We start from the raw sequence: 18,673 nt of genomic DNA, 5'->3' as shown, positions 1-18,673 counted from the left end.
TGCAGCTGCATTTGTTGTACCTGCCTAAATATGGACCTATGCACAATTCTTCCAAAAATTCTTGGCGACTATCAGTGTAAAAATTTATCTAAATAAAGCCACACTGCTGATACTAAATTCGAATTAATAGTGCTGCAGGTATGTGTTTTCCAGTTCAAATCAACATTATCTAATATCAACAAAAACAACAGGTAACTTGAAGTACAAGAAATGAGAACTTTCCACAATGTAATTGGAAAAAAAAGAAAGAGATAGGGAGCCCACAAAATGAAATGCTCAAAATGCCATCCACGAATAATCACTATTCTATGTAAAACCGCTTGTGATAGAGCAATTTTTCGTTAATAATTACAGATCACTGTTCATAACAAGGAGGGACTCTGCCCATTTCGTTGTGCATTAACAGAAATATTTTCATGTGGAATTTGTGAAAGGCAAAATACTGCATTCGTAAATGAGAAACACAGATTTTTTTTTTTTTTTTTTTTTACTCTTATGTTGCTCTTTTGTACAGAATTTTATCTCTGCAATCAAGTTTACAGCATTTCCAGTGTTTTCTTTTATATAATTGCAATCCACAGATTTACGTATAATGCAAAAAAAAGTCTTTAAATGTAACAAATGAATGGACAATTAACAAATTACATGAAGTCTGAAGAGTGAATTCAACCAATTGTCTGTTGACACACAAATGTGTATACTGATCTAACTAAATAATAATTTTATATGTATCATGCAGCAAGTTATGTATTTGGCAAGTTTCATGGCAACATTTTAGTCGAGACTGGATCAGAATGAAATATGAAAATAAATCTGTAACATTTACAATTAAGAAATGTTTCTTCTATGTAGTCTGCAATGACTAAGACCTACACTGCAGCTCAATATTATCATTTTTTTTAAAAAACTGCATGTGCAACCTCAGTAATAATGCACAGGCTGTGTGCTATGTACACTAAATGGTAAGTTAACATAATACACAAGGAAATAATTGGAATGTAAATTTTTGTAAATGACAATCCTATCAAAACGTCCGGGTTACACTGGAAAATGTGACTTGTTGAAGCATAACAGTTACACAAAATACACATTTCTTTCATATTTCAGAGATTTTTTTTTTTTTTATTAAGGCATGTCTGTATCTGATGAGCTGTTTTCTTCCATTAGAAAACATTGATGCCAGTGTGCTGAAAGTAAAAGTCGGATATACCAGATTAACAGCAACACACAAAGCAATAAAATACTGGAACTACAAAATCAGAGCTGACAAGCCATCCTTTATCCTGTCTCGTTAAATGAGTATTTAGATGTACACGACATAACCTCAGAGTGAAGATACAGATACATTGATGATAAATTTATTTATAAGTGTGCAGAGGTATTCCACTCGCAGAGTTTTCTTCAAACACAAAAAATTACTGTTCTGAGGTAACACATATTGCTATTTGTTTGCTGAACCAAACATATCTCGAAGCAATTATTCAAATAGGCCACTATTAAGGTAGTCTGTTGCATTACAGTCACAAACATATAGCATCAGCCACACAATTATACAACACCAATTCAGTCTCAACACTTCGTTGTTACTAGGCAATCAATTATTCTAGCAGAAAAGACACTGCTGGAACTCATAAAAGATGCAATAGTATGCACAGCCATTTTCTTATTCATCTACATAAACACAGGAAGGTATTTTTTTTCTTTTACATTTCTATTCAATCACAATTTGATACCACGATCAATGACAAAATACAGAACAATACTACACACGAGTATTTTATAAAGCAGTTACACTACAAAGCACCTTTTGTACAGTTTGCATTAATGCTTAGTGAATGATTCAATATACGCAATTACTGCTATACAGAAAGCTTCCAAAGAGCACCTCAAAGTAAAATATAGTAAGTAGTATCTACACAAAATGAAGCATCCTGTATGGTTTACAGTATGTTCTTTACGAGCAGCAGTTTATGTCAATGCTGCAATAGTGTCCACATGTAAGTTACCTAAAAATTACTCGCACAACAAGGAAGAAACAAATGTAACAAGACAGAGAAAAATGTGACAACACAGAAAACAAAATGAATGTCTGTATAGCTGAAAAAATTCCAGAAATATAAAACTAATAACAACTGTTTGGTGAATCCGAGGGTGGACACCAACCACTACACCAGTATAAAACAATGAAATGGTATATTTTCTTTGAAAGAGAGTTAGTTCAATCTCACTTCCTTTTTGTGTATCATTATAATCAAACCAAACTTAATCATCAAAATAATATAACTTCATACTATTTATGTAATTAACGCAGCATTTAGCTAGTAGTTGGATTTGACACTCAAATTTATATATTTTATACGTATGTTAACAACAGCATCCTTTATTATTTTAGAGCTGTTGTTAAAACTGTTATACATGCTGACAATGTCTGGCAACAGTAAGAAGTGAGTACTTCGATATATTGTAATATTTTTCAAAGAATATATCAGTCAAACAGTTGATACTATAACTACTGTATAAAATATTTATACACATACAGTGTTATCAACAATTATGCATATACTGGTGGAACAAGGAAATCTCAAAACTAGAGTAACTGTCTTTTAGAAACAAGAGCACTGACATCTATAAAAAATATATGATCAGTAAAGTTATACTACAAGGGTGTTACAGAGATTATTTTAAACCCTTTTGCTGATTGGTATGTGTCACAAGAAAATGTGGCTTATCCAACAATTCAAGTCTTAAGGCAAAACTGTTTCTTAGGCTCATGTAGAGTATAAATTAACCTCCATATAAAATTCACAAGCACAGTCTATACACAAACCAGTTAGTTTCAATTTTGATTGGCATTCTAGAACTGTGCAGCATTTAATTAATACACTAAACTAAATAAAATGTTTACTTATTAAATACTTGTGTTCATCAATTTATGCAAATTACATGTGGCAATAAGATGAATAAAAAATAAGTGATGCAATGGTAACACAATTCTTTAATATTTTGTAATATTATTGGAAGAGTGCAGCTAACACAATCAAATATAGCAAATATGATGCAGTTAACAAAATTACACCTAATAAATATGACACATCAACAATTTTAAATTCATATAATAAAGAATATAATTTCCTTATAAAAGAAAAATAGTATAAGTATTTTGGCAATTTGAGTAAAGCTATTCAGACCACTTTCATTGAGCAATCACTTTATGAACAGTAGCCCTCAACTAGAAGCAGAAAAAATACTGAATACTGAGGGATACAGTTCAGTCCTGGAGGACTAATGATGAGAAATAGACTTTTACACACACACACACACACACACACACACACACACACACACACACACACACATAGTGGAAGTCAGACACTCTGGAAGTCCCATCCAATGGAAGCAGAAGTAGGTAACACAGTACCGTAATTTGTACCAGTTTACCGCTATCCACACAGTTTGCATGAGAATATTCTGTTACTGAAATAATTACAGTTACAAGAATATGTACCAAAATTGACCATACATTGACACTTCAGTAACCTTCTTCAGCCATAGTTTTCCGAGATTCTTTATATGTAATATCAAACAATTGTTAGGGAACAGTATCAATCCTACCCTGTGATTACAGATCAGCTCTATCATCATTTGTCTGAGATCATTTACCAAATGAGTGGCAAAAGCATCATGATGCAGGAACACAGATCTGGAAAATATTTATTCAGTGCGTCCTTTTCTTCTGCGATGCAATAACAACAATCTTGATAACTTACGCACTGCGCCAGATGGCGCGCGTCGTCACTCAGGCCCGAGACTACTGGGGCCTTGTCCTGAGCCTGGGCTACCCTTTGTGCGAAACAGACGCTCAGGATGAGAACAAGCTAGTTGTGAAAAGTCTCTGACAACATCATTGAATGTGTCATCCCCTGTTGATCCCATTTCTGAGGTCCTCATCTGCTCATTTAACATGGAGAGTCGCAACCTTAAGAAAGAAACATAAAGTGATTAATGGTTTTCAGCCTGTCTACATTATCTTGATGTTACATAAATAATGAAAGATGATTGTCCACAACTCACTTTGAAAGAAACTTTCTGTGTGGCGGACAGGCACAGAAAAAGTCCTGCTGCTGGCTAGGCAATCAAACACTCAATCCTCAGTGAGAGAGAGAGAGAGAGAGAGAGAGAGAGAGAGAGAGAGAGAGAGAGAGAGAGGTGACCAGCACAACTACAAATTCAGTGACATTTATGTTTAATCTTCTTTCACTAAATATTGACATTCTGGAAACCTACCCATCAACAGTCTACCCGTACTGAACTTAAACAGTGAGACACCAACTGATCTCTTAATAATTATTTGTATTCTATTCGTACAATTTCATCCCCACAAAGAATTGTTTTCTCTGTTAAACAAATCATGAAAGGACTTCCAGTCACATTGTCTTCTGTATTTAATATAGACAACTATCTGATTGAATGCTTTAAGGTGTTTTATTTAAAAGATTCAAAAATGATTTTCTTATGTTTTGGCATTTCTTTCTATTTGCTTCTTAAATTTTATTGGCATTTTTATTGTTTTCGAATTCTCCTTCCATGCTGAATGAAACTGTCACAAGATTCAGTCTGATCATTTAGTGTTGCCTCATTTATTGAATTCTATTATAACTGTAATTGGGACTACAAATGAAGCTTAAATCAAGACACATAATCACCACCAACACATTAATGAAAACTACTTCTCATTAATTACATTTTGGAAACATTCTGAGATATAATAATAATAGCTAGATGACTACCAGCAGTTCCTGTAATTGAAAACAGCTTCTGACTGGAAGACCAACAAGACATTTTATCTGCAGATCATAGGACACTGAAGTTTCTTACCATATGTATATAGTGGAGTGCACCCTATAGCTTGTAACGTTCCCTGGCAAACTCACGTTATTAAAAAAAAAAAAAAAAAACAAGAGTTTATTTGTACCATATACGCCGCTCTGGGCAAGTTGTATATATCGTAATTATTGAACAAAAATATTACTGAATGTGGTGTAAAAGACATTTGTTATTCTCCTTATATTTTTTGTTGTAATATTTCTCTGTATTTAGGATAGGAATTTTTCTGTATTTATTATGTGATTGTAAAATGTGTCAGTATTTGCGATAGCAGAGATATATAGATATATATAAAATGTCAGAAGAGAATAATATCGTCAATTTGCAAAGAAATGTTAATAGTCAGCAATACTATTTAAGCACAATGCATTATGTATTCTTTGGTCTTCTCTGTTCAGAAGTCATTGCGGTAGGACACTGTGAAAGAGTTTTTTACGAATGGGTAGACTTCTTTTGTCTCTGTCTGGACTTAGCCGCCATTAGACGATGCGTTACGAATTAATGTGAGTTGTATTGTTGTTTGATCTAAATATATTAGAGTTTATCAAAAGTGTGAATTATTTATGTAAATTAGCTTGCCCACGTCATCTATAAAATTTCTTTAAGAATTTTTCAGCATTTTTTAGCGGTGTTGCTGGGCTGTGCCGCGACCAACAATAGGCGGCACATTTAAAAAATTATCAAACCCGTAAATCGGGAACAGAAGCATAAAAATCAATAGTGAATTAAGAAATTGTTCTTCTTTTTAAGTGATCCTGTGGCTGATAAAATTTGAATTAATTATACATTTGTGCATTCGTAGGCGGATAGCTAATGTTAGTTAACATTGAAATTTAAACAGTTTGGTTCTTTCAAAATATCTTAAATGTGTAATGAAGTAGGTTTGATCAGTGATAAATGTCGGCTTGGCAATAATTAAAACATTTTCTGCTAATAGAGGTAATCTTGTGTTCTATGGCTAGTGCTGGGATAAAATTCAGTAAAAATATTTAACAAAAAACCCACTGCATCTGGAAAGTGTATGCCAAGGCCGAAAGATTTAAAGGACTCAATTCTCAACCTAATATTCTTAACCAGTTCATATGAGTTCACGTAAATATTATTTTTTCTTTAAATGTACGTAATTCTTAAGAAAGTAAAAATTTTTATTACCACACGAAAATAAGAGAGTGGTTCTACAACAAAGTTCGCACGAAAGAAAATGAACTTAAAAGCAAAAGATAAAATTTATTATTCTTCTTTAACGAAATTTCAAATCAATTCCATTCATTACGACGATTTCGTTAAAAGCTGAAAATGACAGACTACATGTAACACACAGAGGAGGGGGGGGGGGGGGGGGGGGGGGGGCAAAGTCTGAGAGAAGTAGAGGCAGTGTATCAATGCCTCAGTTGGATTAGGCAGATGTGTATCCCAGCAGGTGAATCATCCACTAATGTGTCAAATAATACAGTCAGATGGCAAATGGGAACAGAAGAATTACTGCCCACCAGACTAAGAAGGTTGTAAGGAAGTTCCAAATGATTGCAGAAGGTACTGATACTGACTCATTTCTGCACACTACCATTAAAATGGAAACTCAGTAGCACATTATTTTAGTCTGTCCTATCTTGGAAAAAAATGAATACCTCAAAAGACCCAATAAGGTGTGTGTATACCTTCAGCGGCAAATATGCAGAGCATAGAAGTACCAAATCTCTCTAACAAATGGTAGGACCACATACCCAAAGTGTTCATGGCAACTGCCTGTACCACTATCAAGTACAACCAAGAACTACCTGCCTATTGAATGGCTGAGACTAAGAAGCCTGATACTGGTGTATGACAGCAAGAAAACAGATTACGCCTCTTAACTGATGTGTCGGCCATGTGTAAATGGAGCTTTAATGTCAAGGTGATTCAGACGAAATTAAAATGTAAGGATCTGGGCACTGAAGGCAGTCAAATGTGGAATGTTAAAACTAATGTCATCCCAGTCATCAGTGGTGCCCTGGAATCAATACGGCAAAACCTATGGAGTGCTTTGTCTATGTCCTGAAAATGTAGTGTACATAATGAAATACAAGATTTGTACTGTTTGAGACTGTCCACATCCTGCATAAAGTATTATTATAAAAGTACTTAAACCTTTTCCACACAAAGATGAAAGTAAACTGGTCCCAAACTGCTGGAGTTGGCGGTCATGTGTACATTAAGTGCCCTTGCTTGCGTGTATGAATGGTGTGTGTTTCTCTTTTGTTGATGAAAGCTGTGGCAAAAAGACACTGTGTCTTAATTGTGCCTGTCTGCAATTTAACTTGTCATCTTTACGCTAAGCAGCAATCTATCTTTTCGTACATTGTTGATATTCCTACGTGGAGTTTCCATCGTTTGATTTAATCAGGAGAAGACTTGACTATATTCAGCAATGTAATCTCTGTTCTGCAAAATAATAATAATAATACTAAGCAGTTACAACCCCTCAACAATGTACTGAAAAAGTTAGTTTAGAAATTTCCTTCATTCACGTGCTCAAAAAGGCTAAAAGAATGGATCCTCAAAATTGTAGATCCATATCCTTAAAAAGCGTATGCTGCAGAATTCTTTAACATATTTTGAGTTCTACTATAATAAAGTTTCTTTAGAAATAAAAGCTTCTGTTCATAAATAACCAGTGATTTAGAAATTGTTGCTTGTGCAAAACTCATTTTGCCCTCTTCACGCACAATATCCTTGCAAACCATGGATGAAGGGGAACAGGCCTAATCCCACATTCTTAGATTTATACGTTAGTGGCTAAAAGACTTCTTAAGTAATAGAACACAGTACATTGTCCGCTATGGCGAGTGTTTATTAGAGACAACAGTATTGTCAGGAGTGCTCCAGGGAAGTGCAATTGGGGCCACACTCGTAGCCAATATATACATAAATTGTCTGACAGATACGGGGAGCAGAAATCTGCAACTGTTTACTGATGATGCAGTAGCACACAGGAAAATATCATTGCGGAGTGACTATTGAAGGGTACAGGATGCCTTGGATAGAGTTTCTAGTTGGTGTGATGAATGGCAGCTTGCACTAAATGTAGAAAAATGTAAGTTAATGCAAATGAGTAGGAAAAACAGACCTATAATGTTCAAATACAGTATTAGTGATGTGTTGTTTTATGCAGTAATGTTAATTAAATATCTAGTCATAATGATACAAAGCAATAAGAAATGGAGTGAGCGTGTAAGTACATAATAATGAAGGCGAATGGCCAAATTCTATTTACTGAGAGAGTTTTAGGACAGTGCAGCTCAACTACAAAGGAGATCGCATATAGAACACTTGTGCAACCCATTCTTGAGTACTGCTCAAGTGTTTTGGGATCCCCATCAGCTCAAATTAAAGGAAGACATAAAGCAATTCATAGGTGTGTTGTTAGATTTGTTACCAGAACTGCTCAGTGAAGTCAGATGGGGATCCCTGGGTAGAAGATGACATTCTTTTTCCTAAACAATACTGAAGATATTTGGACAACAAGCATTTGCAGCTGGCTGCGGAACTATTGTATTGCCATCGACGTACAGTTCGCGTAAGGACCGTCAAAAAATAAGGGCTCCTACAGAGGCATATAGACAGCAGGAAAGGAAATGACTGGTAGTGGCACATGGTACCCTCTGCCCCACACACTTGCAGAGTGTGCATGCAGATGTGGATGTATAGCTGCTATTTACTTTGCTTCTCAAAATTTGTGACATTTTGGATGTACTCCTTGCTGGCCATTTTTTTACATGCCCATATTGTCCAATTGCAAAATGTCTCGGTATTTGTAGTACTCCAGCTGGTGGCCACTGATGATTTGCCCAGGCGGTATTTCAATGTCTTCACTGAGAGATTTTGCTCTCATTGAGTGCCATTGTGACACACTTGTCTAAGCCAAATTCTATACTGACATCAATGCCAATTCTGTACTGTATTTGTCAAAGAGTGGATTTTAATTTCAATTTCTGCGCACAGTTTCAGGTCATCCATGTATATGTAGCAGGTAGAAAATTTTCGGAGATTTTCTCTCTGTTTGATAACCCAGTTTGCTCTTTGTAAGATGGCTGACAGTGAAATTAAAGTGATGATGAACAACAATGGAGGGAACAGGTCTCCTTAGAAAATGCCCTCTTAATGTTAACTAGTCCACAACTTTCTTTTCTTACTGACTGACTACCTGCAATGAATCCATAGCGCCCCCCCCCCCCCCCGTCTATAATTAAGTTCAAGTCAGCTCCAACTAATACCAAGAGATCAGATTATCTCCGCACTACTACATGTAGACTTTCTTTGAATGATTCTACAGCTGTTACAAGGAAATTAGGTGGCGTTAAAAAAATATCTGATGATTAACTTGAGTTTACCTAAGCTGGTTACTCGTGTCCACGTAACTCCACAGTTAAGACTCAGTTTCAACCTCAAGAGAGAGATTGTTTCTGTCAACTGTAATGGCCACCTCCCCTCCCACAGTATCTAACCTGTCATTCTGAGGTATGTTCCGTAACTCTATAAATAGTTCGGAGCTTTCAACTTTCAGTTTCATCCAGCTCTCAGTTCTGCAAAAAATTTGAGTGCCGTAGCTTTTCTGGATGATAGTACACTCATGAACTTTGTTATGAATATTTCGACAATTTACTGTTAATATTCTTACAGCCAAAGTGACATTACTATGTAAGTGATTAAATTTCACTCTCTGGGTATTAAGTGATGTGTGTTCATTAGAGGACCTCAAATTATCACCTCGCCTAAACAAACAAAAACCGTGTGCACTCTCCAAGCAGTCTGCTACCAAGTAGTTCTTGCCAAGAAACCTGCAGCCAAGACAGTCACAGAATCAGTGGAGCCTTTGGTCAATACCCTTTACTCAGCTCCAAACTGGAGGACCCCAATCAATCCTGGATACACTCTGGAAATCATGGGCACTGCTTGCACCCTGCAAGCAAGGCCAGCAGCTTTCGTCCCTTCAGCCATTTGCCCATACGAACTGGGGATGGCAGTAGGCATCACTGGCGCTGACATCAGCCAAAAGCCACAGAGGACCACACCCTGCCCCCTCAAAAATTGCAGGTAAGGCCACCTCAACATCACGTAGAAGATTCCATGGCATACATTCCATGTGCACATTGGTTCCTTTCCAGCCCTGGATGTTCTTTTCCTTGGGGGTTCCATAACATGCCAAACATTGGAACTCCCAGTAACCATAAACCCCTCCTCCTGTATGCCGTCTTGGGACCCTGCTGAAGGAATGGCCACCTGCCCACTCTCAGGATGAACAGATGAGGGCACATAGTCAGTCCCATATTGACTCACCACCACGAGTGACACGAACGGTTTACAACCCGCCACTCACTCTGTGGTGAGGGCAAATCCCCCTTGTTGGGTACTCTGTAAGATGCCTCAGTAGCAACGCCCATGGGCAAAATGAACGACACTTGAGGTGTCCAATGTGATGCGCCAGATTCTCCATTGCTGCTGCTACACTAGGGCTTCAAGGAACTCAATGCCTGGGCCATACAAATCATCAGATACACTGCAGGTATTGTGAACTGGATGGAAGTAAAGCTGGATAATATGGACAAGGAAACTCATGACAAATCCCCGTGCATTCTACCCCTGCAGTGACATCGGCAAGCTGTACTTGCTCAGAGAAACAGGCAGTAGATGATGCTTTCAGAATCAGTTCTGGCTGAAGTCACCAATGGAAAGCTTCTCAAGGTATAGCAAAGCAAGACACAATACCAGATTACTGCACACTAATGCCAGATTGAGAGCCTGCACAATGAAGCATTGCATGGCAGTTTTTTTGGAGACAATTGAAGGCAAAATAGATCAATAATAGATCTTATCTTGCCTGAGCAATGGAATCCTAATGAGGGAACCTGAAGGACTGATTTTTGCTGCACAGGAATATGCCATCAGAAATAAGACCATCAGAGTCGCAGTTAAGAAATAAGTAGAAGACCCAAAGCATAGACTCTGCGAAGAAGCTGACATAACAATTTATCATATCCAGATATGTTGAAAATAGAAATTAAAAACAAAACTCAGACTGATTACAAGCAAAGGCACAAAGATGTGCCACAAATCATTCACTGGAACGTATGCCAAAAATTAGCATCAGTTGGTAGCAAAGAAGAAGTAGTGGGGGGGGGGGGGGGAGGGGGGGAAGGCCACCACACATGCTTACTATGGGACTTCTGACAGGTGAATTGCTGGAACAAAATACAACAGGCATCATAGCTATGGAGAAAAAGAAAGTGTGGATCACTGACACTGCCATCACACTTGATTGTTGCAGACTTGACGAGAACTTTAACAACCTGCCTGATATAAGGACTTCAAAATTGAACTACAGCAACTCTGACATAAGCCAGTTAAAGTCATTCCAGTAGTTCTTGACACACTGGAAGCAGTGATAAGAGATCTTAGTGGACACTCATAAATCCTTGGCATTGATAAAATATCTATCTGCTAATTAAAAAAAGCTGCCTTACTGGGGATCTGCATGAATTACTTGCTGATACAACACACAGTTCTAAACGCTTGTGAAGTGGCTGTCTAGCAATAAAATATGTAATCCTGTACAGTGAGCTCATTTGCTGTTTTTACGGCTGTACTAACATTATAATAATAGCAGAATTCCAGCACTCAGAAAAAAATACGCAACATGGTGGTAGCTCAGACAAACAAGAAAGCACCAACTTTTTCAGTTTGGAAAATAACTGGAATAATTTATCAGGGAAAAAAGTATTTGGATTAGCTGAAAAATCAAATCATCATTCTCATGCATGCATCCATTCTGATAAAATATATTTGAGGAAATAGGGTTGTTGTCGGTTAAAGAAAAAGAAATAATTCTGCTTGTTACATAACTTCCATAGATGTTCTTAAAAAATAAAAAAGCATAAAATGTATCAGCGAAGTGTAAATGCAGCCTGTAGTACCTTCAGTGTTGTATAATAATCATTTCATCTGACACAAAAGATTTGATTTCACTTGCAAAAGGAAAACAAAACATGCATAGATGGATGTGTTTATGTTGGGGTGTGGTAGTACTGTATTTGAAAATAATGGATAAGGACACACTTTTTCTTCCTGCTACTGTAATTTTAAGAAATGTTGGTAACATATGAACATTTCAAAACATAGGTGCCAGAGGTCTTAAATGCAAAGCTAGTGGAAATGTCCTGCATATATACAAAACAATTATAATGCATCTGAACACACATTTATGAAATACAGCCTGCTTAAGGAGGTAAGGAGGTAGTAAGGAGGTACGTTTTCTGCCTGACAGTGAAAGGCTTTATAACGAATCGCCTTCCTTGTCATTGCACTTACTTTATAGTTTCTGCTTCGATTAAATTCAGTTTCTAAAGTGTTATTCAGGTATACTTGCTAAATACCCATCAGGGGAAACTATAACTTCTTCACTGGAGGTTCATACATGTTTGACTGCTGATCATCGAACACTCCAGTGTGCATCTTCTTGATGTTTTTAGACATCATTCATGTGGATTACCTACTAGGCAAGTACAATGACATTTGAATTCAGTTTCCAATTTTCTAAATGTTAAAGACGAAAACCCACACTCCATATCACTTTTGGATAAAAAAAGTTCTTGAACTGCCACAGAAGAGGCAATAACTTGGTACATATTGGCGTAAGTTAAAAGTCACCTTGATCTGCAAACAGTTTTGTATATAGATATTATTATAGTAGATGTGTTGTGAATGATTCACTCAAATTGGCATCTGCAGTATTGTATTTTTTTCTTGATTTTTGTTTGTCCTGGTAATAATCAACACAAACTAAAAAATTTCATGACAACAATATTCCAATTCATCTATTTGAATCAATCAATCACAACACAAGTACTTTAAAAATTCATACAAACAAAACTACTTTGCAGATAGTTGACATTTTGCTTACACTGTGGTCCACCACACAATAATGCAACAAAAAACACAATTTTCTTCACCTAAGTTCTTGCAGCTTAAGAACTTTTTCACCTTGCTTACATATGTAACAAAGAGATGCCATTATACAAGTAGTATTGGGTGTAAAGAACAAAGAGAATGAGAATAAATAATAGTGAGAATCATGTATTAAGGTTATAAAAAAATTAAAGTAATGGGTGGAAGACTAGGGATAGTGTAGGAGTAGGTGATAAACTAGTGAAGATGGAGGTCAAGAGTTTAGCAGATTGAAGGATGAGTTGAGCAATAGCGGATTTATTGGGAGGAACATTTTGTGTAACTTAAAAAGCATTTTTTGTAATTTTTTATACACTTGAACACACTGCAAAAAAACACATGTGAGGCTAATAGTTTCCTGGACCCATATGCCTTTGTTTACAATCCTGCCAATGTAACAGTTATTGTGTAATCACATGTAATCGAAATGGTTTATCGTGGTCAATAATAAAACAAAGAACACACAAGTCATATCAATTTTCTCTTGGTTATCTGTCAGAGCTTCCTGCAAGCAATGTTCAAAAAATGTGCTACCATTCCATGATAAATTCACAAATAGCAATTTGTGCGATCAAATTGTGAAGTCTAAATACTAATGGGCCATTTAAAATTACACACAAAAAATATCATGATTAGAACAAACACGAATTTCTGAAAGTTGAACACAAACTCTTGCTTTCTAAAATGCCTTTAGGTATAACAAGTATTAACAAATTCTATAGCTTTTACTAAATTGTCATTTATCCTCATTTTGATTTTTCCACTGAGTATCACTCTCTGTGTCCATTGGAAACCAACATTTTCATTAGGTTCCCTTCAAGTGAGGATCAAGAGAATACTAATTTAATGGCCTCTTGCTGATATGGTCATTACAGAAAATACAAATGGGCCAAGAAATCAGCTGTGGCATTGCTTGGAGCGAAAAAACAACCATCTCAAAACCACATGAAATAACTTAAGGAAATTCTGGAACTGTAAATATAGACGGATAGGTAGGGTTTTTGAACTGCCCTTCTCTTGAACACAAGTCCACTTCCTTAACCACTTATGATGTTTAGCTCTGTCTCTGGACACTGAATGACTATAAATGTTAACCAATACATAGGTGATGGAGAAGAAGTAGTTAGAGATTTTGGGTAACCTCTTTCACTTATAGTGTGAAACTGCTTCCATTTTTAGACAGCTCATGAAAGATCAATAATATGTGGATGCAGTACAGAAAGTGTATCCTCCAAACCAGACTTCTCCAACTGTATCAGGAGAGCTAATTAATCAAAAGAAAAAATATACAAAATAAATTATTACCCAATATGGATATTTCAGCAGAGACTGTTTAGAAGAAGAAAAAGAGGAAAATGGCTACCACAAGCAGCTGGTGTGTGGAATGACGGACATCTACTGCAAGGAAAGTGGAAAATATCAAAAGCAAGGAACAAGTAGTCTAAAGTTACACTTAGTACAGATTACTAAAGTGACCTGCAAAAGAAAGGTTCAACAGGCAATATGGACCAGTACTTTTATAGCTAACAATGATGAAAATCAGACAAATTAAGAAAATAATAATAATAATTAACATCTGAGAAAGTGAAGGAAATAATAATAATAACTATTACAGCTTTCAAATTAATACTAAATTCAAGATTGCAAAATACGCAACAAAAAAAATCAGACATATAAATTGCTTTGAAATTAAATTAACACACCTTACGAAGAAACAAATCCAGAATGTGCGAAAGAGGCACACTGAGAAAACAAGAAAGGTACAGAAACATTAAATATAGCTTTCCACGAGAGTTAATGCATGAAGTTCACATGGAAAGCTCCTATTTGTGCAAAAGAAAGAACTGATAGATTATAGGAGTACATAAAAAAAATTGTGCATTATAATGAAGAAATGATGATGGATGAATGTGGGGCATTCAACGGTATGGTCATTAACACCATTACGAAATGTATTTGCTTGGGGGTGGGGGGTGGGGGGATGGGTATGGGGTATAAAGGCTGTCCCCAACGAACTGTCCTACTGCATCACGATCGAAAACGAACCAGCAGTTTGCATGGAAGAAATGGATGACCCTGTAAGAGTGTCGCAGGGGTCACTAGTTTTAACTCTATTTTGAGTTAATAACATTAAATAAGAAATATAAGAATAATACAGTTAACTCAACTTGTGCATGTAATCTATACAGCAAGACACATACTATGAAATGATGGAAAATTCAGGATAGACTAACAACAATATGGAAAGGATAGATTGCAGCTTACCACACAGAGGAGGCACTGAGTTGTTGGCAAGTTCAATGAAAAAAAATGCTAGATACATTCAACTATCCGACAAAGCCCTTCATCAAATGCAGAAAAACTCATAAGCAAGCTCCTGACATGCACACTTTGCCACTTTCGTCTATGGGTGCTAACGCCCAACTGTAACTGCATTTGAGCTAAGCAGCAGTCTTTGCTGGGGCACGTAGCGATGGTACAAAAGACGGATGAGGTGGGAAGTGGGAGGCGACAGAGAGGAAAGATGTGAGACAGACAAGGGATACTACACCACTATACATATGTGTTGGTGTCATTAAAGTCAAGCACATCATTTCGGGAGGGGGAGGGGGCCATGCTCCTCAACTAGGTGCTTCAGCTCTCCCTTGGTCATAGTTTGGTGGAAACCATTCATGTGAACAGAGAGCTTGTTAGTTGTCTCACTCACATAGAACACAGCACAGTGGTTGCAGCTAAGTTGGTGAGTTACATGGCTGCTTTCAAGGGTAGCTCTGCCTATGATGCGATAGAAGACGCCTGTAACAGGACTGATGGTAGTGGCGGATGCATGGGATAGGTCTTGTATCTAGATCTACTGCAGGGATACAAGCGACGAGCCAAGAAGTCATGAGCATGGGCGAGTTACGGGCAGTGGAGTACCACTGTGGGAGAGGTGGGGAGGATGTTAAGGAGGATATTTCTCATTTCAGAAGGTGATGCGAAGTAGTTGAAACCTTGGCAGAAGATGTAATTCAGTTGCTCCAGTCCTTGGTGGTACTAAGCAATGAGAGGCTAATCATCAACAAACAAATCTGTGGTAAAGTAATAGACACCCACATGGCATCCTATGCTAACCTATTCATGGGCTATCTAGAGTAATACTTCCTAACCACCCAGAGTTCAAAACCCATCGTCTGGTTTAAAGTCACTGATGACATTTTCAAGATCAGAACTGAGGTTAAGGACACCCTATCCATATTCCACCAGAACTCAACACCTTGTCCCCCAATTACTTCGGCTGGTCCTCCTGAGACTAAAAGCCATATTCTTAGTTGTTGATATCCACTCAAGGATGGCTTCATTAATATGTCTGCTCAAATCAAATGTACCAACCACCAACAATACCTCCACTTTGACAGATGCCACCCATTCCCCACCAAGAGGTCCCTTCCTTATAGCCTAGGCATCCACGATTTTCACAACTGTAGTGACAAGCAATTGCTCTCCAAATATGCCAAGAGTCTCACAGAGGCCTTCGCAGACCGAAATTACCCTACACACCTTATCCAAAGCAGACCTCTTGTTCCTTGTCTCCCCATTCATCTATCAGCCCCCACATACCCACTTTTCAGCCACAAAGGAGTATTTCCTATTGTGACTCAGTACCATCCAGAACTGGAACAACTGAACCATATTCTTAACCAGGGTTTCGACTACTTCTCATAGTGCTCTAAAATGAGAAATATCCACCTCATACCTTCTACAGTCCACCCAAACCATGCAATATCCTTGTCTGTCCATACTCCATCCCTGCTCCCAACCCCTTACTTCTCGGCCCATATCCCTGCTGCAGGCCTAGATGCAAGATCTGTCCCATATATTCTCCTACCATCCTTTACTCTAGTCCTGTTACAGCTGTCTCCTACCCAATCACAAGTACAGCTACCAGTGAAGGCGCCCATGTGATCTAACAACTTATCAGCAACCACTGTGCAGCATTCTACGTGACCAAGACAACTAACACATTGTCGGTCATGTGAATGATCACTGCCAAACTGTGGTCAAGATACAGTCTCTTAACTGCCCCCCCCCCCCCCCCCCCCGGCCTTAACCTTCACTTATCCCTGTTCTCCACCTCCCTATCCTCCTCCCAACTCCCATTCCAGTACCACTTATGGCTTCTATCCCAACAACACATTGGCATTGTCCTTTTCATTTGTCTATTTATCTTCCCCTACCCCTACCCACCATTGCAACCTCATGATGTTTCACATAGGAACTCTATTTTTCCCCACCATGATCTCTCTCTCTCACACACACACACACACACACACACACACACACACACACACAAGAGCAGGCAGGCAGCACTAGCTTCTCTTCCCACCTCTACCCTGCTCCCTGCCATCCTTCCCACTCCCCACCTCACCCTTCTGTACCCCCACTACTCATCCCAGCTAAGATCACTGCTTACTTCATATGCAGTCAAAGTCGGGCATTGGTGCCCAGAGGCAACAGTGGCCAAGTGTGCTTGCTTGTGAGTTTTCTACATCTGAAGAACAGTTTTGTCTGATAGCCTGAATATATCTAGCATCTTTTTTCATTGTTTGCAACAACACCTCTTCTACGTGGCAGGTAGCAATCTATCCTTTCCATACTGGTGAGACTCACTTTCTGCTTTTCAGAAAAATAATTAACAATGAATAATTTAAGACCTACTTGATTACCAGTCTGACAACTTTTGACTTTAAACAGCTGACAAGAATAGTATGAAAAACTACAGAAATAAAAACTGAAGAAAGTACTTAACTAGAAGACTATTACACAGCTTTGACCAACAGTAATTGTTGTTGCATTTATTGAATTTATGGTGATAGAAGACATTGACCATGAATCCACAGTTCACCTAAAACTGAATCCTGTATTTAATGGTTGAGATCATTAAGATATTTACAGTCAATCAGTAACTTATGGAATGCTACATACATGGATTTTCATAAAGTTTGTCTGGAATACAAAAATTGTTGGCATAAGAAAGTGGTAGAACACAGTAAACACAATTTTTATGCATAAATAGCATATTCACCAAAGTAACTTTTGTTTCTCATTCATACTAACTTAGCAATGTATACAGAGTTTAAGACACAGTTGAAATAACACAGCACAACGATACATACACTTCAGCTATCAGTAGTTTCATCTCCCATACACAGTTCCCTTGCCCTGTCACCTTGCATGACTCATTAGTGATGTTTCAGTGACAAACTTTAGAATTCCAACCTTAAAAAATAGGGTTTACTTACAAGGTAACTATATCTGCATTTGCCTCCCTTATTGCTACAGTAAGAGGTTCAGTACCCTCTTTGTCAGGAATATGCTGATCAGCACGGTGCTTCAATAAAAGGCAAACTTGTGCTGTATGTCCTGCAAAATAAAATACCAGAAGACATGTGAAACACTCCAGTACAAAGTGTTAACTAGTACATCAACAACAATATGTAAGAGATGTTTACTTAACAGCTTTTGAAACCTGCACATTACATAACTGGATATATCTCTCTCTCTCTCTCTCTCTCTCTCTCTCTCACACACACACACACACACACACACACACACACACACACACACACACACACACACACACAAGCGCGCGCGCGCAAATAAATCCAACTACATTAAAAAAAAAAAAAAAAAAAAAAAAAAAAAAAAAAAAAAAGGTTATTTTTTAAAAGTCTTTGTAAGAATAAAAGTAAAGATGGGATATAGTAAAAGGAAGTGAAAGTCATCCATAACACATCCAGATGCAACACACAGTTAAAACTTACTTTCA

The 18,673-nt window shown here is 37.4% G+C and overlaps 1 protein-coding gene across 3 annotated transcripts in view; it reads right to left on the bottom strand.

The window, feature by feature from the left end:
* Positions 1–506: 506 nt before the first annotated feature.
* The window catches only part of LOC126475310 (arf-GAP with coiled-coil, ANK repeat and PH domain-containing protein 2), a 151,679-nt gene continuing 133,512 nt past the window's right edge, over positions 507–18,673 (bottom strand). For all 3 annotated transcript variants that reach the window (XM_050103084.1, XM_050103085.1, XM_050103087.1), the window contains 2 exons: positions 18,147–18,267; positions 507–3,976 (listed from right to left, as the gene is read on the bottom strand). In XM_050103084.1, the coding sequence (XP_049959041.1) occupies positions 3,793–3,976; positions 18,147–18,267 (305 nt within the window). In that variant the 3' untranslated portion in view covers positions 507–3,792. The remainder of the gene's footprint in view (positions 3,977–18,146; positions 18,268–18,673) is intronic.

The sequence above is a fragment of the Schistocerca serialis genome, chromosome 4 (genome assembly GCF_023864345.2).
Source record: "Schistocerca serialis cubense isolate TAMUIC-IGC-003099 chromosome 4, iqSchSeri2.2, whole genome shotgun sequence".
NCBI lineage: Eukaryota > Metazoa > Arthropoda > Insecta > Orthoptera > Acrididae > Schistocerca > Schistocerca serialis.
Note: the sequence above shows the minus strand (reverse complement) of the source record. Positions and strands in the feature narration are given on the sequence as shown.